Genomic DNA, 27,656 nt, shown 5'->3' on the forward strand with positions numbered 1-27,656 from the left:
TAATTTTAGCTCATGAGTGAGTGGGTCCTTTTTTCTTACTCTCTCATGTTTTTCCCTGATTAGGATTTCATGTTTTCACTGTTTTCGCAGTCTGACTAACTCCATAGGCATCTGTTTTTTGTATAGTGACACACAGCACCTTCAGTGCACTGTCACTGATAAGTCCTTTTGTTTTCTCTTAAGGTTTCAATACCTTTTCTTGGGTGAACTGCCATTCCTAAGAATAGTAAGGTGAAATTGATATTACTTAGCTTTTTCCAGGTCCAGCACACACACCACCTTATGTGGAGTGATGGGCGGGGATTACTTAGTAGCCCCTTATCCTACTTTCTCTAACATTTTTTGTTACCCTCACTACTTTAAACGGCATGGTGGGAGTGGTTTAATATTTACTACCAGTGTGCTAATATACCGCAGTCTGAACCCTCCGCTGCAGTACAGCACGCATGGGTGTGCATTTTGTCAAAATGGTCTGTCTTCTTTTTTTGCCCTTTTTTTTTTTTGTGAGGTCGGTCTTGGCTTTTACTCTGTATGTTGACAGAGTTGAGCCCTTTGTGTGTTTTGCCTTTGGCGGGCTTCAGCCTTGAAGGCCGCCCCTGGCTCCAGTGCGTTTGGAAGGGCAGGAAGTGGGAGAGGTTCCCGACTCCCCTGTCCTTTGACTCTAGGAGTGCCTGAACAAAACCAGTCCTGATTGGTCGGCCGGCTGTCCTGGAAGGACAGCCACTCTTCTGTGTGATTGACAGCCTAGGCTGTGAATGAATGGGAAACTTGCTTAAAAGGCAAGGGTTTTGGGACTAGAGGCAGAGTCGACCACTGGAAGAAACATCCGATGAAGAAACCGCGAAGAGAAGCCTGCTGCAACCTCCTGGACCTTGAATTGCCCGTTGAAGCCCTGCTGCTTTGATGAGCACCTTTTTCACCTAGACATGGAAACTCCGGACGGAATGACTTCTCTCCTTGGGTTAGTGGGACCAACTAACCCCGAGACTAACTCCACTTTGGTGCAATCCCCGACTTGCTGTGCCTCTCCTTGCTGCAGAAGCCCAATGCCAGGGGTCAAGTGCCCATAACCGAGTGCAACGTCTGCCGCGGAACAAATCCGGCCAAAAGCTACAGGAGCCTCCTAAGGACACTCCAGAAGCAGGAAATCCCGATCCATAGTCCCCTCACCACAGTCCAGGACAGAGGGAGAAAGGAAAGCACAAATGGAAAAATTTGATCTGCTTCAGTGCTGTTTGTGAGGCGCTGAAACAGCGAAGTGCCACTGAATCGAAGAGAGCCCGTAACTGCTGACTTTCTTCCTGCGTACTACTGCAGGAACCCTCCAGATGTCCTCCCTCTTGTCACCACGACTGAGGCTCAGGAACCAGGGCCTGCTTGACATCTAGATGGACCACTTTTCTTCAAACCAGAGGTACTTTTTTTCGGGCTTGGGGTACTTACCTTATCGCCTTAAGTCGTGCAGTCTCACTTGAGAATTGCACGTGCTTAACCTTCTGATTTGATTTCAACTCCCCTTTGCACAGGCTTAACAGCTTGTGTGCCTTCAGTGATTTTCTTTGAACTATCTAACTTTGTGAAAGACTTTATCCAAGAAGTGCATCAGAACTATAGACTTTGTCCAATTGACTTTGGCTCTCCTGGCCCCCTAAAGGCACCTTTTTGAATCAATTGACTTTGGCATTGCTTGTCCCTCATAGGTTGTAATTTGTTGAACTAACATTCACTGCTGGGAAAGGTTTACCTAGACTGCATTGCATAATTCCAACTGTCTTATACGAAAGTATGTTCTAACCTTTCTATTTTCCTTTAACCCTTCCTTCCTGAAACGAGTCTAAAAAGTAGATTGGTGTTGTATATAAATGCAATAGTATCCTAGTTATTGAAGTCACTTGAGGGTGTAGAAGAAATGTATTCGCATATCCAAAGAGTATTCACCAACTTGGACTGTAAAGTTATTCTAAAGTTTGCTTGACTGTTAAAACAATTGCCTTTTTAAAGCATGCTTAATTAAAACTTGATGTATAAATAAAGGCTCGCAAGAGGTTTATATTGCTTACTTTGTCCCGTGACCTACCGTCGTCTAGTCTCCCGATTACTCTTGCAACAACTGCCTCGTGGGCTTCCTGCCACCAAAGTCATCCACAACTGCTCGATTACACTTGACCACGTGGCCTCGGCCCGCCTGCAAGCTCTTTCGACCCAAAATGTTGAAGGACAGGCGGACTAAACGATGGGCTGCCTACGCATTCCCCGTTGTCGCCGTCACTTTGGACGGCGAGGAATCCATTGGCAGTCATGGCTCCGAATCGGAAGCCATAGACCTTCCAGTGGAACCTTCAGGTTGCCAGATAACCGGGCCGACAGACAGGCCACCAGTTCTGTTATGGGGAATTTACACCCGGCGACAGGGGCACACACGCATCAGACTCCTAAACGCACAACCCCTAAGGCCTCCTCGATTGATACGTCGAAGAAGCACGAAATGCCAACAGGGCCGTTGAAGACTTCTACTGCAACCGCCTTCGCGGCTTTTGACTGGGCTTTTCTCTAGTAAGGGCGTTCATCACAAAAAAAGTTCTGGTCGGTGACACACCTTTCAAAGGCGCGCAAGCACCTAAGGCTTCGGTGGAATCGTCGACCTCGACGGGGCCTACAGGCACGTCGTGGCCTTCCATTCATCCGCCAAAAATACACGAAAGACTTGCAGCTATTATTTCAGCAGCTACAGAATATAAGGGTGCCCCCTCTCGTCAAGGAGTACTCTGAAGCCCCCCAGGCCTCTCTCAAAGGCCTTATCCAGACCCTTCTGCATCTTCCCTATGTACTAGGGAGCGATGTAAAATTATATGGAGACAATGGCCCAATTTATTGACTTCTCAGATAAATATATCACTCCCAAAAGACCTTCGTAAGAGGACTCCTGCACCATTCCACAAAAATTGCAAACATTTCCCGTCTCTACACAAAGCCACCTAGAGGATATCTTGGATGTCTCAGAGCAGGAGGTTTCTATGAGGACACTAATTTGTTTGCTGACGACACAGCTGACCAAGACGAAGACTGGGATCAGGATCAGTCTGGGATCAGGGCCCTTGGCTGTCGCCATCACACACCCCTGACCCAGACATCATTTGTCTAGATCCTCCATCTTCGCCTCCACAAAGGGAGTAGTCACCTGTGGATGATCAGATGGCGTTCAACGCCATTTTAAAGAGTGTCCTATCTATTTGCTTTCGCAACACATGCGGCAGAGCCCCTGACTCTATTGAGGATATCCTTAAGGAAAAACCTCCAACTAGTCGGGCCATACCCTTACTTAATTCCATAAAGAAGCGCCTAGCTCCTTCTTTATCAGCATCCCTCAAACAGGCGGTCAAACTCTGGTTGCAAAATGATTCCGCCAGTCTCCTGCTGACCTACTGTACATACAGGGACATGCCACACCAGACTTGCTTGTGGTTACAACCACGGTGAAGAGGGCGGGGGTTCCACTGTGCACGGCGGAAGCCCCTCCAGATAAGGACTGTAAAAAAACATTATGCCCTCTGGAAACTAATAACTGCCTCCACAGCCTTTTCAACTAGGATCGATAACGCAACTCTCCTAGCAAGCTATAATGACGTCCAATAGGACCTAGTCCAGGATGGCCTTCAAGAGGTCCCAGAGCTCACCCTATCACGCCTGCTGCCGGTCTGAGGCCAGACAGGTGACCCACAATATACAAAAAATACTCTGGACACTGCTGAGACTGCTGGACGCACTCTAGCCTAGGGGACTTTACTCAAGAGACACGCCTGGCTGAAGAATTCAGGTTTTTAACCAGAAACCTAGCCCTCTCTGATTAATACACTGGTCGAAGAATCCAACCTTTTCGGGAAAGCTGTTGACACCCTGGAAACTGCCAAGAAGGAACACAACGCTGAAATCGCTCAGCCAGATCACAGCCAAGCCCTTCTACCAACGTGAAGGCTCTAACTCCCGCAGTTCCTTTCATGGACAGTCCTGTTCTCGGTCTCCCCATGCACAATATGGCTCAGGAAGTACCCCCTGGTCCTCCGGCCAAGGTTTTTCCTGGTAAGTCAGTACCAACAAAGAAGTCCTCGGAGGCAAGGGTAGAGGCATGAACTCTACTCCTAGAGGCTTCCCGGCCTCCACCTCAAAGTGGCTCTTCGGTTCCCAAGCAATCCTCCCCGGTCGCTGGTAATTTGTCATTCATTCACGCCTGGGAGGGGCTCACATCAGACCAGTGGGTGTTAAAGACTGTCACCCATGGCTACTGCATAGTTTCATCGGCTACCTTGATACCACCCACCGAAGACCAGACGCCTATCACCAGAACCGTCATGCATCCTGCTGCAAGAGGTTCAGATCCGTCTGAAAAAGGGCGACATAGAAGTCGTCCCCATTCAGAAATAAAACAAACCAGGTAAACAAGGGTATTCAGTGTTCTTCCTTGTACCCAAAAAGGATCTCAATTATGCGCCCTGTTAGACCTGTTCCCAGCGAACAAGGAATGGCAACGCTGCAGGAAATAATCCCACTGCTGCTGCAAGGGGATTACATGGCCACATTTCATATGAAAGATGCATGCTTTCATATTTCAATGGTGCCAGCGCACAGAAAGTACATCAGGTTCATGATAGAGCACACACACTATCCTTTCAGGGTTCTCCCCTTCAGCATTGCCTTCCCTCCATTGGTGTTCACAAAAGTACTGGCGGTAGTAGCTGCTCACCTGCGCAGACTGTCCATCCCAGTCTATCCTAACCTCGACGACTGGCTCATAACGGGATTCGTACGGAACATGCCAAACAAATAACCAGAAGATGTTAGAGCTCCTCTTCAGGCTAGGGTTCTCGATCAACAAGAAAAAGTCCAGTCTAAATCCCAGGCAAGTCAAACTATTTCTGGGGGCTCTAATTCGGAACAAAGATGGCCTCGTCTTTCCCTCCAACGAAAGGCTTCAAAACATGCTGTTTCAGATCCCTCACTATGTAGCCAGTCACAAGGTAACGTACGCAAAGCCATGCTATTGTTGGGGATTATGGCCTCCTGCATTACCTAGTTCCACACGCTCCCCTGCGCATGCGCCCCATGCAAGAGTGGCTCTCGAAACAATGGTGTTAGGCCAGCGGGCAGTGGGACGATCTAGTGGTTGTCTCAGTACACCCTCTGCCGTGGTGGTCAAGGGAAAACCTTCTGCAGGTGAAAACCTTCACCACCCCTGCAGTAGAAGCCACTCTTGCCACAACGCATCTGACTGGTTGGGGTGGGGGCTCACCTCCTTCATCAGACGGTGCACAGCGTGTGGTCCCAAGCAGTAGCATCCAATCACAAATTTATTGGAACTGCTAGCAGTGTTGAAGGCCCTGCAGGCCTTCCCAACACACCTTCAGGGGAAGACCATGCCAGTCCTCACGGACAGTACTACGGCCATGTATTACGTAAACAAGTGGCCACTCACTCTCTAGGGCTGTCCAAACTGTCCCAGAACATATGGAAGTGGGCTCTAAAACACAAGGTGTTTCTAATCTCACAAAATGTTCCTGGAGAACTGGCGAATGTGCTCAGCAGAGACTTCCCTCTACCCGTAGAGCACGCGTGGCACAAGAGGACATTGTACTCAATGTCTTCACAGAATGGGGATTACCAGAGATCGACTTGTTCGCCACTCTGGAGAACGCCCAATGCCCAGATTACGCCTCCAGATAGCCTCATAACCGCTTCAAGGGACACGGTCTCTGGATAACATGGTCAGAGAAATTTGTCTACTCCCCAATCCGTGCCCATACAACATGCTGTGTGAAGACCAGGGGGAAACCCTACATCCATGCCCTCAAACTCTCAATTTAGCCGCCTGGCTCCTGAGGTCATAGAGTTCGGCCACCTCCAACTCCCTCAAAGATGTATGGTCATACTCAGAGAAGCACGGAAACCTAACACCAGGCATTGCTACTCCAGTAAATGTAAGTGCTTCGTCATCTGGTGTAATGTCAAAGACATCAATCCTATTGAATGCTAAACATATTGTCCTGTACCTAACCCACCTGTTAGATTCAGGCCTGGTTTTCAATTCTCTAAAGGTTCACTTAGCTGTGCTTTTGGCATACACCACATCCCAGAGCAAGGTTTAGTGGTGGAAAATTCCAGTAATTAAAGCATTTATGGAACGGGTAAAGAGGCTTCATCCCCCTATTTCCAACCCAGCTCCCGGGTGGAACCTGAATGTTCTTACCAGACTAATGGGGCCTCCCTTTGAATGAATCCACAAAGCTAGCCTTAAAGCACACACCTGTCCTGGGATGATAGCTAAGCGGCAACGTGCTCGCCTTGGAAACAAGACACGAAGCAACACAGGTTCGATCCCCGGGTCTGTGCTTAGAAACCTCCAGATATTAAGCGCATTATAAATACGCAACTAAGAGACCTATTCCTGTAACAGTGGCTCGATGCCGCTGGGCTGTGTGAGCGCTTTAAAAATGCAAATAAATAAAATAAATACAAGACCACCTTCCTAGTGGCGATCACCTCTACAAGGAGAGTTGGTGAACTGCAGGCCTTTTCAGTTCTGGACCCATTCGTTACGATTCACGAAGAAAGAAAAGGTGGTTTTGCGCAGACACACGCACGCTTTGTGCCTACATTTATCTCAGTTCTATGTAAACCAATCCATAGAACTACCCACCTTTTTCTAAAACTCCACTAATGTGGTGGAAAGAAGCCTCCGCACAGCAGAGAGCAGTTATGTATTATCTGGAAAAGACAAAGCCACTAAAGAAAACAAACCAGTTCTTCGTTTCAGTGGCAGCTGGTAGAGAAGGGGACCCAGTCTCTAAATCTGCAATCTCAAAGTGGATCGTAAACTGCATCACACTGTGTTACACTCTTGGCAAGACAGATTTACTTTTCACGCCTACAGCACGCTCTACACGGGGCACAGGGGCAACCATAGCATTCATTGCAAATGTTCCTCTTGAGTCCATTTTGCAAAGCAGCAACCTGGAGTTCTGTACACATCTTTACACAACACTAATGCCTAGATACACACACTAGGTCTGATTCACAGGTGGGACAAGCAGTGCTAAGACATCTTTGCTACTGTTTTTCACACTTCCCACCACCATCTCTGGGTACTGCTAACTAGTCTATGCACAGCATGTGATTCTAAGCAGATTCACAAGCATCAGAAGACATGCATTACTCACTGTAATAGCATTTCTGATGATTGGATCTGCTTACATTCACATCCGCCCATCCTTTCTCCCCTCGTGGAGTAGAAGAAACATAGACCTCTTACACCTTTCTCTTTTGTACTCGCTCACGCTGACTATAGGGCTCCCTCACGGCAGAAAAAACACAACCAGAAGGACCTCCACGTGTGAGGGATTTTGGGTACACTACCCGTCACGTTGGGGATAGTGTTAGTCACGCCCATGTTGAAGTCCCCTTTCGATGTTCGAAAGAAAGATGCAATACTCTGCGATTACCACTAGATGTCGGACTATATGCACATCATGTGAATCTAAGCAGATACAATCATCAGAAATGCTATTACGGTGAGTAATGCAGGTCATTTATAACTGAAACTTTGAGAGTGTAAGTGTTAGCTGGTTACTTGTATTGACTGATTTCATCTGTACATCTCTTGCGATTGGCTTGGCTGCTCAGTCACACTACCAACTTGTGTAATACAGACCTATAACAAAAGGTGGGCTACTTAATACCAAGCGGATAAGTCTTGTGTAGCCTCGCACAGTGTGACTACACCACTTCTTACCGAACACCTTCCCATGGCCAGATGAGAGGAGACTTTAGGCTGTGTATCAGTGATGACTCTGCAGGACTCCTCACGTTGCTCAAAGGTCTTTGTACTCTACTTACAGCCCTTCTCTCTTAAAAGATAAGCCTGGCTGCTCAGCCAAAGCTATCAAACATTTTGGGTAGTTCAAGCCTACACTAGGAGTTGGAGCCCTGTACACTAAAAGGAGAGTCTTCTATAGTCCTACCATAGGTGGACTTTAGAGTAAAACTCCCTAACAATGGGACTTTCTGAAGTTGGCTCAAGTTGTTGCAGGCTTAAAAGGATGCCCACAAAGTTTGAGGCAAAGCCGCGTGCCAGAGTCTCCAGTCTTGCAGGACCACACACCAAGTATTGGGAGTTTGCAGACTCTGGTGGGGGTCATAGCTCATCAGGGGATGGCACAAATTGTAGTATGTCTCGAGACTGGTTAGGCACACCTGTCTATAGGTGTAGGTCGTTTTCTTCCAATCTTCCCTGTTGATTGGAGTGAAGAGGTCAAGACGGCAGCAACGACTCAACAGGCTCCAGAGGTCGTTGGAAGTGCTGGCTATGTCCTTCTTGGTGGTCCTCTTCGGGTACTTCTGTTCCAGGGGTCGACTAAGACCTCAGAATTTATCCAGGAACACTGGCTGAGTCCAATCATGTCCCATGCACCATTCAGACTTGGAGATGGCTGTCCACGGGGACAGCCGGCCTCTGTCTGAACTGGTTTCAGCCAGGCACACTGCAGAGAAGAGGCTGGGGAGTTTCGGTTGACCTCCCCACACTTGTCCTGCCATGCACTCATAGACCCTTTCCAGGCTTTCCAAGTGAAGCCAGGTGAAGATAAAGGGACAGGAGGACCCTCTCCCACCTAGCATGGTAGGAGGAGGATTGGAAAGGACAAGTCCTCTTGTTCAGGGCGTACAAAAGTAAGGCCTCTATTTTGAGTATGGGGTACCAAATGTACCTTAATTGGAGCTGTGATTAGAGCCTCCAGGGAAAAGAACAAGTTGTGCAAAAGGTACACTGCCACCACCCTGAACAGATGGACTTGTCACAGTAACAAAAAGGTACCGGAGAGGTGAGAAAAGGGACACTGTATCCTTTCAGCATCCCACATGAGGTGGTGTGTGCTGATCACGCAAAAATAAAACCTTGGGAGGATGAAAAGTATTGCCCTGCCCTGGAAAAAACTGCAAGCATTAAGTCAGAGGAAAAAAAAGAAACCATGAAAGAAGCTTTAGGGGTTTCTCGCAACACTGTACAGATGGTGCAGTTTTGGTAAAAAGCAGATGCATACAAGTTGGAGGAACGCATGACTCCAAAAAGAAACCCCAAGAAGGGGCAAAAACGGTTCCCAATATCAGAGTAAAAGACGAGGTGAGTGGTGGGGAAAAGGTTCCAACTCGCCCAGAAGAATTGGCAAAACAATCCTAGTGTCCAGCAACAAGTGCTGGGGGACTTGGCAAGGAGTGGGGATTTCACACCGAGAAATGTACCCTAACAATCAGTATTTTCTCAATACCATCCTGTGCTTTTGGGACTTCACTTTTGTCAAGACCTGAGACTTGTGCACACATTTGTAGATCCTGCAGGACAGGAACCTAATGGCATTAAAGTCCTCTAGCCACTTTGCACTAAATCTGCCCTATAGCCTTTCTGTAACCCGAATGTTTAAAGAATAACAAATAGATTTGTTGCATTCGAGTTAGCCATTCATACTAGTAATAGGCTTATTTGCTTGGTTAGCGCTCGTATTTGCATTAGAGTCCTCCACACCCATCCCCTCCACTCCCGTGGCTAAATACAGAGTAACACACAATTGCTATTCACTGCAGTTCCAAGAATTCGTTTTAAAGCAATTTTTTTTAAATCATCAAAGATTACAAAAAAGCATTTCTCTGCTTATACTTGCACTGTTATCTGCTTTTTTCTTTTTTTTTTTAAGACCAGCTGTGCGACGAATTTACCCAATATTATTGGTACATGGTTTTGTGTCAAAGTGGTTGGGGTTTTTAAGATGCGGTTAAAGTCACAATGGGGTTAATAGGACAAACTCTGAAAAATGCCCTGTGTATGTTAGCAATTCTGTAAGTTTATTGTTGTGGTGCTGTAGATGCCTTGAAACGCAGGACCCTGCCTGCCTGGATTCGGGAGGGTTTGGAAAAGATGGAACGGGAAAAACAGAAAAAGTTAGAGAAACAAAGACTCGAACTGCAACGCTTTCAGATGTCAAAAAAGCAAAAGAGTCCTTCGGAAGACACTGAAGTGGGGGATGGCTCACTTGTACCTCAGAAAAGCAAATTTGTAAGTAAAAACGCAAATTCCTATTATAGGATTTTATGTAAGTTCATTTTTTTTGTGGCAATGTTCTATATCAGACCTTGACGTTTAGTTTTCTCAAAGATCAGCGTTTATGCACACCTGCATCCAAGTTAAAATAGCTGTGGCAATACATTAAAGATTTTTACAGATTATGCTTGCATCTGTTTATGGCACACATGAATAGTGCAGTTTTTGTTAATCGCTCTGCACCGTTTAGCTTATATATTCAACACCTGCCCATTATATGGCGGTGCTTAGGAAGCTATACATTTGCTGTGAATTTGTAGAAGCGTAACATTCTGACAAGAACTCTGAATTTTTACTGAACTTATACATTCACACCTTAAAATGTTTTTTTACCTACATGCCTGAAGCACACATCAAATACTATTAAATTTGGTTTTTATCGGGTTTTCATTCACATGGTCCATAAACAGTTAATTTTCAATGGGTTTTGTGGTACCCATGGATTAGTATTTTAATTTCTATAACTTTTCTTTGCAACAATGTGTGGAGTTGTGCATAAAGTCCGGAAAGGGACTATTTGCGATGGACTGATTTTCATTCAGTCAAAATGGCATAATGCAATTGCGTGCATTCATATCGCAAAAGCATAGCCTGTTTTCCTGAGCACACCTTCACAGCGGAGTGTTGTTTATGCACTGTTATGATTTTTTTAGGATAGTGATGAGGAAGATGAGGAGGAAAATCCAGAGCAGCCTGTAAGTAGTGGCAAAGTAAGCAGAAGTCCTTCTCCACCCCCTCCGGAGGAGCCAAGTGAACCAGAAGTAACAGAAGAGGAAAAGGAATATCAGCTGGTATGGTAGTTCTTTTTATTGTTGAGCTAGTAAGTGTGTGTGTGTACGTACGTACAATGCCTAGAAGCTGATCTTTGCTGCTGCCACATTCCTCAGACGTTTGGAACGTTTGGCTATAGTGGCAGTTTGTTTCATCAGAACATGGTGCATGTAGCCATAGCCATGGTCTCACAAATTTCCCAGGAAAGATTTAATGGCAGAATCGTACTGTTGTCAGGCTTGTATATACTTGGTCAAACTAAGCCAAGTTCCTTATTGGAAAAAGAGAACTTTATTTTATGTTGGTTAACAATAATTCTAAATTGTTTATCCAGTGTAGCGAGAGTGTTAAAATGATTTTGCGTGAACACAGGCTATGTTTAGAAATGTTTTAAAGTTGAGATAAATTAGCCAGAGTGGCCAATAAGAGCATTTCTAGCTTTCAGTATCTTCAAAATAGCATTTGAGTTCTTACCTCCAGAGGTCTGTCCAGCATATATTCAAGAAGCAGAACACCTACAAACGACTTCAAATACCAATGTAACAGATGGGGAGTCTTATTGGCGCCCAAGGGCTTAGTATCCGCTAGATCATTGGGCACGCAATGTGTTTTTGAAGTACATGTCCGACGTTTGAGAGTTGCGGGTGCGACATTTTGGGAAGGCTCCAGAGATGTATCTCAAGTTGATCTCTTGTTGTTTCCCATGTTAATCCTCTGTACCCTTGGCTCTTGCTAGATTCCAGTTTAAGATGCCTTTTCAGAATTGTTAGGACTAATTTTCTATACTCTGGCCTGGTGGACATTTGGATAGAAGGCCAACCTAGTACTGTGACAGGGACAACTCTGGGAGCTGTAGCCAAACCAGTCTCAGTAGCAAGGCGAGTGGTCTAGACTGTGTATCAAGAGGTGCTGAGTTTGTAAGTGGTCCACAATGAGCATAAACAGTGAAACAATCAAGGAACACACTTCGATAAACGGGTATAAAAATACTTCGAGGGGATTGGGTCCTCCGACGTATTCCATATCTATGACATGTAATCACCACAGCTGTGCTGCTTCGGAAACTTTTTCGGCGTCCTGCGTCGATGACGTCGATGCGCCGCCGTCGAGGACCTCCTCCGACGTCCGACGTCATCCGATGTGATAAGTAGGACGCACGACGCCAGTAGCCTCAGTTCCGTTTTTTCCGCGAACGTGTTGCTTCGTGTTTCTCGCTTCTAGCCTCGACTCATTGGAGTTCTGTTCTTTCTGGTTCTTCGAACCTGTTCGTTTGTGAATATTCCTTCGACGATGTCTTCCACTTCGTCTTCAACCCCGCGTCCGGGCTTCAAGAAGTGTGGGGAGTGTGGGTCCAAGATGTCGGTGACTGACTCGCACGATGCCTGCCTCTGGTGCCTCGGGGAGGCCCACGACACGGATGACTGTGTCGACTGCCTGTCGCTCACGTCCAAGGCCTTACGCGAACGTAAGAAGAAATTGTCGGTAGGTCGGGTGTCCAAGCCCCGGAAGTCGAAGTCGGCGGGGCTTTCGACGGATGATTCGAGGGGTGACTCTCCGCGTCATCGTCGGAAGTCTCGTCGGTCTTCTTCTAGGAGTCGGTCTCGCCACTCCTCAGCCTCTTCGAGGCATTCTCGGAAGCGCCGACACCGGTCGCCTTCCAGGTCCTCTTCAGAGGACTCTGCCCGGCACGTCGGTTACCCCGCCAGCCGTGCGACGCCGGAGGAATGGGCTTCCTTCGGGAAGAAGATGTTGGCGATTCTTGAGTCGCAGGGTACTCTACCGTCCGCGCCCCCGAGTGGGGTCGGCCGTGTGAGGTCGAGAGCCACCGCTCGCAAGAGTGGTCGGCGCGAGTCACGGGAGAGGTCCCGTTCGGACAAGGAGGCTCGTTCTCGCCGTACCCGTTCCAGGTCCCGGTCCTCGACGCGATCGAGACCGTGTGCACCTGTGATGTCTTCGAGGAAGACATCGACGTCTGAGGCGTTGAGGGCGTCGACAGGCTTTCTCGAGGCTCCGGCTCCGAGGAAGTCGACGAAGCCGTCGACGGTCAGGTCGTCGAGGGACACGCTCGGGGCTCCGGCTTCGAGGGCTGTGTCGACGCCGCCGATACTGGAGGCGCTGCATCTGACGTCGACGCCGATTTCCTCAACGTCGACGCCGATTTCCTCGACGTCGACGCCGATCCTCTCGGCGCAGTTGCCGGTTTTCTCGGCGTCGACGCCGATTCGCTCGACGCCATCGACGCCTTTCGTGTCGGAGGTGCCCCGTGTCTCGGGTGTTCCCCCTAGGAAGGCTCTGGCTAAGAGCAGGCACTCTCGGGTGCCTTTCCACCACTTGGATTGTATTTCAGAGGCGGATGAGGATTCGGATGGCCTGGTTCCTAGTCAGGTGCCAGATGACATTGTCTCGGGCCATAGTCAATTTGACGATTTGAGGCAGTCGCTGCATGATGCCAGTGGACTGGACACCTCTCCGGAGGTGGAATTTGGTCGGCCTGAGCCTGGCTCCCATGCCGATTCCTCATACCGGCGCCTTATGGCTAGGGTGTCTGAGTATTTGGGATGGTCTGCTCCCCCAGGGGAGTTTGTGCAGGATGATCTGACGGACATCCTTGATGTTGGTCCCCCATCTGACCCGGTACTGCCGTTCCATATGGCTTTACAGCGTAGGGTGGCGGCGGCTTGGACTGCTCCGGAGAGTCTCCCGGCTGTGGGCAGATCCTTGTCGCGAAAATTCCGTCCAGCCAGTGGCGACCCCTGCTACTTGACCAGGCACCCCACTCCGGAAAGTTTGGTGGTGCAGGCGGCCACGGCCCCGGCGAAGCAGGCGTCGTACCCTACCATCCCTCCTGATAGGGACGACAAACGTTTTGATGGCTGGGCGAAGAAGGTGTTTTCTTCTGGTGGTATGGCGCTTCAGGCGGCCAACTCCATTTGTGCCTTGTCGCGTTTCACGCACACTCTGTGGAACTGTGTTGCGTTAGCGGCTGAACATATTCCCGAAGGGGTCGAACGGGATGGTTTCCTTGCTATGATCCAGGATGGTAAGGATGCCATGTGTGAGTCCGTTCAGTCGGGTTTGGACTTAGCTGAATGCGTCAGTAGGTCCATGGCGGCGAGCACCGTGATACGCAGGTTTGCGTGGTTGCGGAAGTCGGGGTTTGCTCCTGATGTGCAGTCCCGGCTCCTCAACATGCCCTTTGATGGTGAACATCTTTTTGGCAGCAAGGCTGACGAGAGCCTTGAGAGGTTGCAGTCCTCAAAAGCTGCAGCGAAGTCGTTGGGCGCTGCAGTTCGCCAACCTCCGCCTTTTCGTCCTAGGGGACAGCAGTGGAGGGGTGGCTCCTTTCGCTATTACTCGTCCTTTGGTAAAGCAAGAGGAGCTGGCAGTCAAAGGGGCCAACGCAGGGGTACCAGAGGTGGACGACAGGGTACCCGTGGTGCCAAGGCCGCTCGGGCAGTTGCCTCTTTGCCCTCAGGTAACGCCGCAGCCGCTCCTACTCAGTCATGAGGCCATGTCCCATGGTTCGCCGGTTGGGGGAAGGCTGGCGCAGCATCTTGTAGAGTGGCGTGCCATTACTTCGGATGTGTGGGTTCTGGAGATCATAACCCACGGCTACTGTCTTCCCTTTCGGCACAGGCCTCGCGACAATCCACCGGGGAACCTCTCTTTGAAGTGTCCGGATCCGCTCCTTGCGCAGGAAATTCAAGCCCTGCTGGAGAAAGGCGCCATAGAACTGGTGCCTGTAGCGGAGAGGAACAAGGGATGGTATTCCCCTTATCTTTTGGTTTCGAAGAAAGACGGGGGATTGAGACCCATCATGGACTTGCGCGGTTTGAACAAACTCCTCAGGAAGGACAAGTTCAAGATGGTTACTCTCTCTCAAGTCCTCCAGGCCCTTCAGCTTCAGGACTGGTTGGTGTCACTCGTCCTCAAGGATGCTTACTTCCATGTGCCGATCCATCCCAAGCACAAGAAGTACCTGAGGTTCGCGGTTGGCGACTCGCACTTTCAGTTTCGGGTCCTGCCGTTCGGTTTGACCTCCGCCCCGAGGGTTTTCACCAAGCTCATGGTGGTGGTGGCAGCGCATCTCAGGCAAGGGGGGATTCACGTCTACCCCTACCTGGACGATTGGTTGATCAGGGGGAGCTCTCCCGAGCAAGTCCTGGATCATCTGTCCGTCGCCTGCCGCTCCCTTCACAGGCTGGGCTTCTCCCTCAATTTAAAGAAGTCCCATTTGACGCCAACACAGAGGCTCCAGTACATCGGAGCAGTGCTCGACACTTCCCTGGGGCAGTGTTTTCCTCCCCAGGTGAGGGCTCATCACATTCAGCAGATGGTGCACAAGTTTCAGCATGCCCAGACGCTCCCGGCATTCGAGTTCTTGAGGTTGCTCGGCCTCATGGCATCCTGCATTCTTCTGGTGCCAGAGGCTCGCCTGCGGATGAGATCTTTGCAGTGGGCACTCAAGACGCAATGGTCGCAGTCCTCCGGCAGGATGTCGGACCCGGTTCAGGTGCCGCCCTCGGTCGCCCGGGACCTTCTGTGGTGGGCCGTCGAAGGCAACTTGATGAAGGGGGCTCCATTTTGGCTACCCTGGCCGGAGGTGACGATCGTGTCGGATGCATCCCTCACGGGATGGGGAGCTCATGCCAACGGGCTGACAGTCAGCGGTCGTTGGTCTCCGTCGGAGTCCAGTCTCCATATCAATCTGTTGGAGCTGAGGGCCGTCAGGCTAGCCCTGAAGGCTTTTCTGCCGACTGTGCGAGGAAAGACTGTCCTGATCATGACGGACAACACTGTGGCCATGCACTACCTCAACAAAAAGGGGGGGGCAGGGTCACTTCCTCTGTGCAGGGAGGCGATGCAGCTCGAGTTCTGGGCCATCCGGCAGGAAGTTTCGATCTCGGCAGTTCATCTGGCCGGAGACGAAAACGTGACGGCGGACGCTCTGAGCAGGCAGAGCGCGATCTCTCACGAGTGGGAGTTGGCTCAGGGGATTCTCCTGGAGATCTTCGCCCTTTGGGGGACCCCTCAAGTGGATCTCTTCGCCTCCAGTGTCAACCGGAAGTGCGGGAGGTTCTGCTCGCGGGAATTTCCTCCAAGAGGAGCCTTAGGAGACGCGTTCGTGGTGGATTGGTCGTTCCCGCTGCTGTACGCGTTTCCTCCGGTCCCCGTCATCCCGCAAGTGCTGCGGAGGTTACGGAAGTTCGGTTCCCGGATGATCCTCATTGCTCCGGCGTGGGCTCGGAGGACGTGGTACCCGGACCTTCTCGACTTGTCCATCTGCCCTCCACGTCGTCTTCCCTACCGAGACGATCTGCTCTCACGGGAGGGGGGTCAGGTTCTCCATCCAGAGGTCGGATCCCTCAACCTTCACGCTTGGCTTCTGAAAGGTTGAGGTATAAGGATTGGGACCTCCCTGAGGACGTGATGGAGGTGTTGCTTTCGGCCCGAAGGCCCGCAGCTAAGTCTCTGTACCGTTGCCGTTGGCGTAAGTTCTGCGACTGGTGCAGAGTTCAGAATGTGGATCCTTTTGCATGTGACATCCCCATGGTTCTGTCCTTTTTGCTTTCTTTGGCCCACAGGGGCTTGCAAGTGGGTACCATTAAAGGTTACCTGGCGGCGCTGTCCATCTTTAAGCGCTCATCTGAAGAATGTTCTTACTTTAAAATCCCTTTGATTTCACAGTTTCTAAAAGGGCTCACTAATGTGTTCCCTCCGTCGCCTTTCCTGGTGCCCGGTTGGGATTTAAACCTTGTTCTTAGGTTTCTTATGGGTGCTCCGTTTGAGCCTTTACATTCTTGCCCTTTGAGGCTGTTGTCTTTGAAAACTGTGTTTTTAGTTGCGGTTACTTCCGCTCGCAGAGAGTGAGTTACAGGCACTTTCTGTTAAGCCACCCTTCACTGTATTTCACAAGGACAGGGTTGTCCTTCGAGTTCGTCCTTCTTTTCTTCCAAAGGTAGTGACGGAATTTCATTTGGCCCAGAAGATTGTTCTTCCGGCATTCTATCCTCCTCCGCATCCTGGTAAGGAAGAGGAGAGGCTCCATAGGCTTGATCCTAGGAGAGCTTTGAGCTTTTATGTTTCTCGCATGTCCCGGGTCAGAGTGGACGATCAACTCTTTATTGGTTACGCTGGTAAGCGCTTGGGGCAAGCTGTGACGAAACAGACTTTGTCGCGCTGGATTATTTTGGCCATCTCGGAGTGTTACCGCTTGGCGGGTAAGGACCCACCGGCTGGCTTGCGGGCCCATTCTACCAGGGGCGTGGCTGCATCTACTGCCCTGCAGAGGGGTGTTCCTATTCGCAACATCTGTGATGCTGCCACCTGGGCTTCAGTACATACATTTGTACGGCATTATTCCCTCGATTCCATCAGAGGGCAGGATCTGGCCTTTGGCAAGGCGGTCCTTTGCTCTGCTATTTGATTGGCTATTCTAAATTTTGTTTCTAAATTCTTTCCCTCCTCCTTGATTTGGTACTGCTTTGGGAGTCTGTCATAGATATGGAATACGTCGGAGGACCCAATCCCCTCGAAGAACAAGTTACTTTCTTACCTGGTAACGTTCTTTCGATGGGAGGGTCCGACGACGTATTCCATATCGCTCCCACCCTGCCTTCCCCGCTGCAGAATTTCTGTTGCGATTGCAGCTTACGTTCCGCAAGGCTTTGTGTCGGACTGGCAGTTGACTAATGTCACACGTTCTGGGGGAAAAAACTACAACTGAGGCTACTGGCGTTGTGCGTCCTACTTATCACATCGGATGACGTCGGACGTCGGAGGAGGTCCTCGACGGCGGCGCATCGACGTCATCGACGCAGGACGCAGACGCCGAAAAAGTTTCCGAAGCAGCACAGCTGTGGTGATTACATGTCATAGATATGGAATACGTCGTCGGACCCTCCCATCGAAAGAACGTTACCAGGTAAGAAAGTAACTTGTTCTTCTTTACTTATCGGTCAAATAACACAGTAAAAAGATTACTGCTAACAGGTAATAATATCACAGAACCCTTATAATGGATACATATACATGATGATGCCCACAAAGTTTCAGCGAGATTCGCAGTTCACAATGGTTCAAGGTCTCAGGGTATTGAGGTATTGCAGCCCCACAAGGTCAAAGCACGACGTGGGATTACTCAAAATACAGGTCCTCTTGAGTCTAGTGGGTTTAACCAGGCTCTGGGTCAGTGTCGTTTTCGGAGTCACCAAGTCGATTGGGAGGAAGGGCTACAGCAGGCTCCGGTCACAGGATTCCTGTCGAAGATAAAAATCACACAAAGGAATTTCCCATCCTGGGGGTCAGGAGAAGGAACAAGAAAGGACAAGGAACGCTAAAATTGAGGAAAAAGAAGATGGGCCATTTTGGTAAAATGAGCACCCATGGGTGCCATTACCGGACATGTGGAAACAGCCCACTTTAAAGGTGCACTGAATTAATAAAAAGGTTCATTGCCACCAGCCATTAAGAGCAAGTTTGTCCTTGTAACAAATGTTATATTTAAAATGAGAAGGGGGATACTCAGTATCTCCTCAGCACTCCACATAAGGTGGGGGGTGCTGGTCTCTCCTAATAAAACGTAAAAGGGATCAAAAGAGTCAAACATCCTGTGAGTGGAAAAAGGGTCTCACTCAGTGGTGCAAGGAAAAATCCACCATTAAAAGCAAGAAGTTCTGGGGTTTACACAGGTGTTAGGCAAGATGGTGTGAAGTAGCTTTTGGGTGCACTACAGCAACCTTGACCCCCTGGCACTAGGAACCCAACCTTTGTTATAAGTCTGTACTACACAGGTTGGTAGTGTGGCTTGGCAGCCATGCTCATCTCAAGAGGGGTCAATGTGAGCAGTAATGTTTTTACACAGAGGGTTACAGTGACAAGTATTCAAATACACTCTTATATACTCAAGGTTTCTTGATTAAACCAGTATTAATTTAACAGTCTGATGAGCCTTCTTCAGAAGGGAGCAATAGAACAGTAACACAGAAATTCACTCCAAAATACACACTTAGTTTCTCTAAATCAGCAAGTACCCATTTGAGATGGCACACAGATTATTCCTACACTCTGAGATGACTTAAATAACTAGGACACTGGGCATTAATATATCAATAGTACATTTAGAGCAATACTGAGTGTGGTGTCAAAGAAAAGGCTTTAAGAATAAAACAAAGGTTACACAAATATTCTGAAGCAGGTAAGTACTTTTTAACCCTCCAATGCAAAGTAAATTGGCCCTTTCCCAGAGGAAAGGTAAAGCACAAAGTCAGACGGAAGAAGAGTCTTTCAGGAAGCCAGGCCAGCCAATGTTAAGTTGGCAAAAAGTCTAGGTGAGCTGATACACTTCTTGTAGGTAAGTAAAAGTTTTGCACAGTGTTTTAGAAGTCTTTGTTACAAAAGTCGAATCAATGTAGGGTCACAAGCTGGGAGGCTTGCGAGGGGCAAAGCTGTAAGCAACTCTGCAAAGGCAACCAAGACAAGTCTCAACTGAGAACAAGTAAGGCTACACAACAAGAGGAAAGTCCCCTTAGTTTTACAGTACGTTTGGTTAGAGGAAATGGTTACTGCTGGCTTCTGTTCCTGTGCAGCTTTGCAGATCCTGTTGTTCCTGTACATCAGTCGTGGGGACAAGAGGCAGGACTTCTGGGGACTCCTGCACTGCAATGGTACGGTCAGCAGCAGCAAAGGGCAAACTTATATTCAGCTGTACTTTGCGGTTTCAGCTCTGCACGTCTCAGCAAATGGCACCACCAGACTCTTGGCTGTTGAGGTGGGCTTTCCTTGCATCTGGGGTCCAGCACTCTGTTGAGGTGGCTCAGGCTCCGTCAGTCCTGCTTCCTGGGAGTCCGGAGGATCTTCCTGGAGCTCTTGGCCAACTTAATAGTGATGAACTTGGTTTAGTGTTCCTCTCCCTGGCACTTAGGTTCCAGCAGCAGTAGCAGCAGCAGTGGAAGTACAGCCAGCTCCGAGAGGATGTCCAAACAAGTTCACTTTGGGATTGATTGGTCCCACCAACCCAAGGCGAGAAGTCGTTCTTGCAGGGCTTCTCTAGTCAAGGCGAATCCGGAGCTTCAGCACAGCAGCAGGGCTTCACCGGGCAAACCAACGGTCCAGGAGTTGCAGCAGGAATCTCTTCTAAGTTCTTCTTCGGATTCCTTCGTCCAGTGGTTGACTCTGCTTTCCAAGCCAAAAGCCTAGCCTTTTATGCAGGTTTCTCCCATTCATTCCAGCCTAGCTGTCAATCGCACAGCAGGGTGGCTGTCCTTCAAGGACAGTCAGCCGGCCAATCACCTCAGAGTGCATTCCTGTCTCCTAGGAGATTAAGCACAGGGAGTTTCGGGCACCTCCCTCACGTCCTGCCCCTGCCAGACACACTGGCGTCAGAGGCGGGCTTCAGCAGTGAAACCCTCCAAAGACAAAACAAAGGGACCAAACCTGGTCTGGCGCGTAGAGTAATTCTCGAGGGACCTTTCCAGCAAATGGCGAAAAGACAAAATGGGCACCCATGGGTGCTTTACCAAGGCTGCAATTGCAGCCCGTGGTAAAAACACACAATGGTAGTAAAAAGTAAACCACTGCCACCAGCCATTAATTGTAAAAAGGGTAACATATAAAAATGTTACATGAGAAAGTAGATAATGGGAATACTAAGTAACCCCTCCCAACACCCTATGTTAAGATGGTGTGTGCTGGGTCTAGAAAGTTACAAAACGGAAGTAAAGTCAATTACGAAGGGATTGTGTCCTCCGACGTATTCCTTATCTATGATATTTGTATCTGCAGCTTGCTGGCCTCGGAAAAAATGTTTTCCCAGTAGAGGGCGCTGTGCGTCGACGTCCGTCGAGTAGGTGTTCCTCGACAGCCACCGTATCGACGCCGACGTCGTCATGCCTATAACTGGGCACGCGCAGCGTCCGTTGCTCAGTTCCGTTTTTTCGCGCTTCGTGTGCCTCGGAATACCGTTGCTCAGTTTGTCAGTCGAAATATATTCATAGTTCCTCGAGAAAACCGGCTCGTACTCGATGGCTTCCTCCTCCGACCCGACGACTCCTCAGTCTGGTTTCAAAAAATGCCGAGACTGTGGGAAGAAAATGTCGTTGACGGATCCTCACAGGATCTGTTTGTGTTGTCTGGGAATCGAACACCAGTGTTCGGAGTGTGAGGAATGCCTATCCATGACGGCGAAAGCCTTGAAGGAGCGTAAGGGGAAGCTCGAGAGAGGTAAGTCAGTTTTAACTTCCTCGAAAGTTTCCGCGGTAGAGTCGAGACATTAGTCTCCTCACCGTCGAAAGCATTCTCGGTCTAGGTCTCGAAGTGGCTCCCACCACTCGTCGAGGTCTAGACACTCGAAAAAGAGACGTAGAAGATCTCCGTCGTCGTCTTCTAGTACCCCTGAAAGAGTACATTGCCCCACAAAACACAGCTCTCAGGCTGAGTGGGAGGAATTCAGAAAAAAGATGCTAAGCGTCTTCGAGAAGGCGGCCTCGACCCCCTCGAAGTCAGCTGAGGGTGAGACCCCGGGTGAAAAGCCCAAAAAATCTAAACGCTGCGAGTCGAAGCACCCGGCGAAAGAGTCGACCCGAAAGCGCCATGAGCCATCGGGAAGTAAAGCATCTTCGACGCCATCGTCGAAAGCCCCTTCGAAGCATAGATCGGCGCCATCGACGCCGTTATCGAAGAGTTCTTCGACGCATCCATCGATTGAGTCGACACCGGCGTCGACGCGGATAAAAGAAAAAACCATGGCTACTCCAGAGCCAACGGTTAGGCCAAGAGCCTCCGACACGACGCCGAGAGCGTCGTCGACATCCTCGAGCAGGGTTCCAATCCTTTAGAGTTCTACGGGGACTCTTCCAGTTTTCTCGACGCCTTTGACGGCGCCTTCGAGGATTTTTACATCGGTGTCGACGACATCGACCTTTTCAAGGCCAGTGATGATGGCTCCTTCTGCTTTAGAAATGAGTTTTGTCCCTTTTCACTCAGAACACCCCCCTTTAACCTCAATTTATGAGGAAAGGGAAGACTCAGATCAAGAAAGGCCTTTTGACCTGCAGAGGACCACATCACCTGAACCAGAGACTTTTGACCCTGAGGAAAGAAGGTTGAAAGACCTTCAGGATGTATTAAAGGAAGCAAGTGGTTTAGACACTTCCCCTGAAGTGGAATCTGTCAAATTAGACCCAGGGGAACATGCTGAAACCCCTTATAGAACCCTAATGTCAAGAACAATAGAATTCATGGGTTGGTCTGCACCTTCACCTGTTTTTCAGCAGGATGACCTCACTGACATTTTGGATAAAGGTCCACAGGAGGATCCTGTGGTTCCATTTCACTCTGCCTTACAGAGAAAGATTTTAACTAACTGGGAAACTCCTGAAGTTATCCCTGCGGTTAACAAGAAGTTGTCAGCGAAATATAGGGTATCTGCTTCTGACCCTGAATACCTATCTAAACACCCTACTCCAGAGAATCTGGTGGTCCAGGCTGCAACTTCATCAGGCAGTACATCTGCATACCCCACTGCTCCACAGGATAGGGATGATAAAAAATATGATGCCATGGCTAAGAAAGTCTTCTCGGCCTGTAGCATGGCTTTAAAATCTATTAATGCGACTTGTACGCTCGCTAGGTTCAGCCACAGTCTTCGGGAGTGTGCTTCATCAGCGGCTGACTGCCTCCAGGAAGAAGAAAGGGACGCATTTTTAAATAACATCAGAGATGGTAAAGATGCAATGTGTGAGTCCCTTCAAACTGGCATTGATTCTGCTGACAGTATCAGCAGGGCCATGGCGGCAAGTACCACAATCCGCAGGCATGCGTGGTTGAGAAAGTCCGGCTTTGCTTCTGACGTACAGGCCAGACTTTTAAATATGCCCTTTGACGGCTCTTCCCTGTTTGGTAAAAAGGCGGATGACAGTTTGGAAAAACTGCAAACATCTAAAGCAGCAGCCAAGTCACTAGGAGCTGCAATCTGCCAAACTAAATTTCGATCCTCTTGGAGAGGAAGGTCCTTTTGCTATTATTCCTCATATGGAAGAGGCAGAGGACAGCCGGCTCAAAGAGGCCAAGGAAAATGTACCCGTGGTGGACGGGGTAGAGGAAAGAAAGCCGCATCAGCAGGAGCCGCTTTACCTTCAGCAACTGCGTCAGCCGCTCCCAAACCACTCTGAGGTCTCCCATCACAAGACACCTGTAGGGGGTAGGTTAACTCACCATCTGACGGAATGGCAGGCTATTACGTCAGATGCTTGGGCATTGGAGACAGTTGCCCAAGGTTACTGCCTGCCTTTTCTACGCATCCCTCAGAGCCATCCACCGGGGAACAGCTCTCTGAAAGTGCCGGATCTGCTCCTCTTGCAGGAAATTGTAGACCTGCTAGAGAAAGGTGCCATAGAACCGGTACCTGTAGCGGACAGGAACAAGGGCTGGTACTCCCCCTTACTTTCTCATACCAAAGAAAGACGGAGGACTGAGACCCATCCTGGACTTACGAGAATTGAACAAGTTCCTCAGGAAGGACAAGTTCAAGATGGTAACTCTCTCTCAGATCCTTCAGGCCCTCCAGCTTCAGGTCTGGTTGGTATCTCTGGACCTTCAGGATGCTTATTTCCATGTGCCAATCCATCCCAAGCACAGGAAGTACCTGAGGTTCGCAATTGGCAACTCTCATTATCAATTTCGAGTTCTGCCATTTGGGCTGACCTCCGCCCCGAGGGTCTTCACCAAGCTAATGTCGGTAGTGGCTGCAAGTCTAAGGAGGGAAGGTATTCACGTCTACCCCTACCTGGACGATTGGTTGATCAGAGCAGTTTCTTCGGAACAAGCTTGGATCCAACTAGATTATGTCTGCCACTTCCTTCACAAGCTGGGCTTCTCCCTCAATTTAAAGAAGTCACAGATGATACCATCACAGAGACTCCAGTTCATTGGAGCAGTCCTGGACACGTCCCTGGGAAAAGCCTCGCCACCAGAGGTGAGGGCTCAAGATATTCTGCAGATGGTCACCAGGTTTCAAAATGCCCAACGTCTCCCAGCCTACGACTTTTTGAGGTTGCTAGGGATCATGGCATCCTGCATATCCCTTGTGCCAGAGGCTCGCCTGAGAATGAGATCCCTTCAGTGGGCACTGAGGACTCAGTGGTCACAATTCTCAGGGAGGATCACAGATTTCCTTCGGATTCCGGACAAGGTAGCCCACGACCTTCAATGGTGGGCCTATCCAGAGAACATCTTGAAAGGAGAACTGTTTTGGCAACCATGGCCGGAGAGAACAGTAGTCACAGGCGCCTCACTCACGGGGTGGGGAGCCCATGCCAACGACTTGACCATCAGCGGTCGTTGGTCTCCATCGGAGTCCAGACTACACATCAACCTGTTGGAGCTGAGAGCCATCAGACTGGCACCGAAGGCTTTTCTGCCGTCTGTACGGGGGAGAAACGTCCTGATAATGACGGACAATACAGTGGCCATGCACTACCTCAACAAAAGAGGAGGCGTAGGGTCACTGCCACTGTGCAGAGGCGCGATGCAGCTCTGGTTTTGGAAAATTCAGGAAGGAATCCCTCTATCTGCAGTTCGCCTAGCCGGCGAGAAGAACTTGACAGCGGACGCTCTGAGCAGGCAGAGCACAGTCTCCCACGAGTGGGAGATGGCTCAGGAAGTCCTTCAAGAGATCTTCGCCCTTTGGGGAACCCCTCAAGTGGATCTGTTCGCCACCAGTATCAACAGGAAGTGCGACAGATTTTGCTCAAGGGAATTTCCCCTAAGAGGAGCTCTAGGAGACGCGTTCGTAGTGGACTGGGAGTTCCCACTTCTGTAAGAGTTTCCTCCGGTCCCTGTCATTCCTCAAATGATCAGGAGGTTGAGAAGGTTTCGGAAGACCATGATCCTAATTGCCCCGGATTGGGCCAGGAGAACGTGGTACCCGGACCTTCTGGACATGTCCATCCACCCTCCAATTCGTCTACCGTACAGAGAGGATCTTCTCTCGCAGAAGGGAGTTCAGGTTCTCCATCCAGCCATCAAGACCCTCAACCTTCACGCTTGGTATCTGAAAGGTTGAGGTACAAGGATTGGGACCTTCCAGATGACGTCATGGAGGTGTTGCTTTCGGCCAGAAGGCCAGCAACTAAAACTCTATACCGCTGCCGTTGGAATAAATTTTGCAGCTGGTGCAGAGAAAAGAATATCGAACCCTTTTCATGTGTTACACCTGCAGTGTTATCCTTCTTACTTTATTTGGCAAATTCAGGCCTTCAAGTTGGCACTATTAAGGGCTATCTCGCAGCGCTATCGATCTTTAAGCGCACTGCAGAGGAGCCTTCATTTTTCAAAATTCCATTGGTAATACAATACCTGAAAGGTCTAACTAATGTTTACCCTCCAAGACCATTCCAAGTTCCCTTATGGGACTTAAATCTAGTTTTAAACTTCCTAAAGGGTGCTCCATTTGAACCACGCCACTCTTGTTCATTGAAGTTTCTCACCCTCAAAACTGTTTTATTGGTAGCATTAACATCTGCTAGAAGGGTTAGCGAGATACAAGCCCTATCTTGTAAACCTCCTCATACAATTTTTCACAAGGACAAAGTCGTTCTACAGGTGAAGCCTAACTTCCTCCCAAAGGTAGTTTCTGAATTTCACATTACTCAGAAGATTACTTTACCTTCATTCTATCCTCCTCCCCATCCGGGGAAAGAAGAAGAGAGACAACACAGGCTGGACCCTAAGCGAGCCTTGAGTTTTTATATCAGTAGACTTGCTAAAATTAGACAAGCAGATCAACTCTTTGTAGGTTACGCAGGACATAAGTTGGGATTACCAATAACCAAACAAACCATCTCCAGATGGATTATTTTAGCCATTCCGGAATGCTACAAACTGGCAGGGAAAGAGCCCCCTCAAAATCTAAGGGCTCATTCGACCAGGGGTATCGCAGCCTCCTCAGCTCTTCAAAGAGGGGTACCAATTCGAGACATATGTGCGGCTGCCACATGGTCGTCCGCACATACCTTTACCAAATTTTATAGCCTGGATTCCTCCTCTAGTCAAGAGACTAGATTTGGCAAAGCTGTGTTACACTCTGTTCATTCTTAAAGAGTAATATGGCATCTCTTACTCCCGCCTCCAATCACATACCACTGCTATGGGAGTCTATCATAGATAAGGAATACGTCGGAGGACACAATCCCTTCGAAGAACAAGTTACTCCTTACCTGGTAACATTCTTTCGATGGGATGTTCCTCCGACGTATTCCTTATCGCCTCTCCCATCCATCCCCGCAGTAACATTTCCCTTGTGGTTGAAGCTTACGCTCCTTCAAGGTTAATAACCATTCATGCAATAACTACCTTACTCTACAAAACGGAATTGAGCAACGGACGCTGCGCGTGGCCATTTATAGGCATGACGACGTCGGCGTCGATACGGTGGCTGTCGAGGAACACCTACGCGCCGGACGTCGACGCACAGCGCACTCTACTGGGAAAAAAAATTTCCGAGGCCAGCAAGCTGGAGATACAAATATCGTAGATAAGGAATATGTCGGAGGACCATCCCATCGAAAGAACGTTACCAGGTAAGGAGTAACTTGTTCTTCAATTTACTGCTCTCAGAAACAGTATTTTATCCAAGAGAAGGTATTTAAACCTTTTGGAAATTTGGAAGACTTCCCGGGCACTGCACTGAAGGTGCTCTGTACCACAATGTAAAGATGATGCATATGGAGTTTGTCAGACTCCACAACCAAAAAAACTGAGTTCAAATCACAGAAAATGACATGAGTGGGGGAAAAAAGGGTCTCACTCTCTCCAGTTAAAAGGTCCTTAAATCTAGCAATAATCTGGGTGTCTCTAAGGTAGAAAAGAAATCGGCACATTTCTGAGAATTCTCCCTCAGGTCAGGAAAATGTATCATGACTAAGAAAATCAAACCTAACGGGGGACCCCAAGGCGATTGGAAGGAAGGGTAACGGGCTCCGGTTACACAGCAGGCTCTCCAGTCACTGGAAATAGCTATGGCCGTCGTTTCTTCATCTTGCGCTTCGGTTTCAGCTGTAGTGGTCGACTTGTCAGCAACTTCCGGGTTCGAAGTGTTAATCACGAACTACAGCACATCTTATGCAATCACTCCCTGCAGTTTAAAGAAAGGTGCGGTCTGGCTGTCCGTTGAAGACAGCCAGGCCCCACTGGGAGTTTGTTCCTTTCAGGCAAGGTGAAAGACGAAGGAGTGCAGAGTTTTGGAGTCCTCCCTCGCTTCCTGCCTTTCCAGACACACTGGCACCTGGGTCGGAGACCTGCTGAAGACAAAACCACCACCGAGGTCTCATTTCCACTGTGAATGGCAGTGTAAGACCTCAGAAATAGCAAGCACACAAGAAATGGTGAAAAAAGGAACCCACCATTTTAGAAATATGGTGGCCCTTCTGTGTACTAAAGAGGTTGAATTAACAGCCTGGGAGTAATAAAGACTACAAGTCATAAAGGTAAAACCACTGCCACCAGCCATTCATGTAAAACTCCCAATTGCAACAAACGATTACCAGGTAAGTAAGGGGATACATTGTTTTGCCTCAGCAGTCTACATAAGGTGCGGTGTGGGCTGACTCACTATATAGAATTTAAAGGGGGGATGACAATCCCTCTTTACTACTTGGAAACTGTAGTACATGAAAGAGAAATTAACAGGGGAGTCCATAGGGGCCACCCAACCTAAGCCCAAAGGTTGTAGGAAACTATAACTTCAACT

The 27,656-nt window shown here is 49.0% G+C and overlaps 1 protein-coding gene across 4 annotated transcripts in view; it reads left to right on the plus strand.

Moving 5' to 3' along the window:
• Positions 1-27,656, plus strand: part of PNISR (PNN interacting serine and arginine rich protein) — a 508,713-nt gene that overhangs the window by 385,702 nt on the left and 95,355 nt on the right. For all 4 annotated transcript variants that reach the window (XM_069606402.1, XM_069606404.1, XM_069606401.1 and 1 more), the window contains 2 exons: positions 9,903-10,093; positions 10,792-10,929. In XM_069606402.1, coding sequence (XP_069462503.1) covers positions 9,903-10,093; positions 10,792-10,929 — 329 coding nt within the window. The remainder of the gene's footprint in view (positions 1-9,902; positions 10,094-10,791; positions 10,930-27,656) is intronic.

The sequence above is a fragment of the Ambystoma mexicanum genome, chromosome 4p (assembly GCF_040938575.1).
Source record: "Ambystoma mexicanum isolate Mex_15411 chromosome 4p, UKY_AmexF1_1, whole genome shotgun sequence".
In the NCBI taxonomy this organism is placed as follows: domain Eukaryota; kingdom Metazoa; phylum Chordata; class Amphibia; order Caudata; family Ambystomatidae; genus Ambystoma; species Ambystoma mexicanum.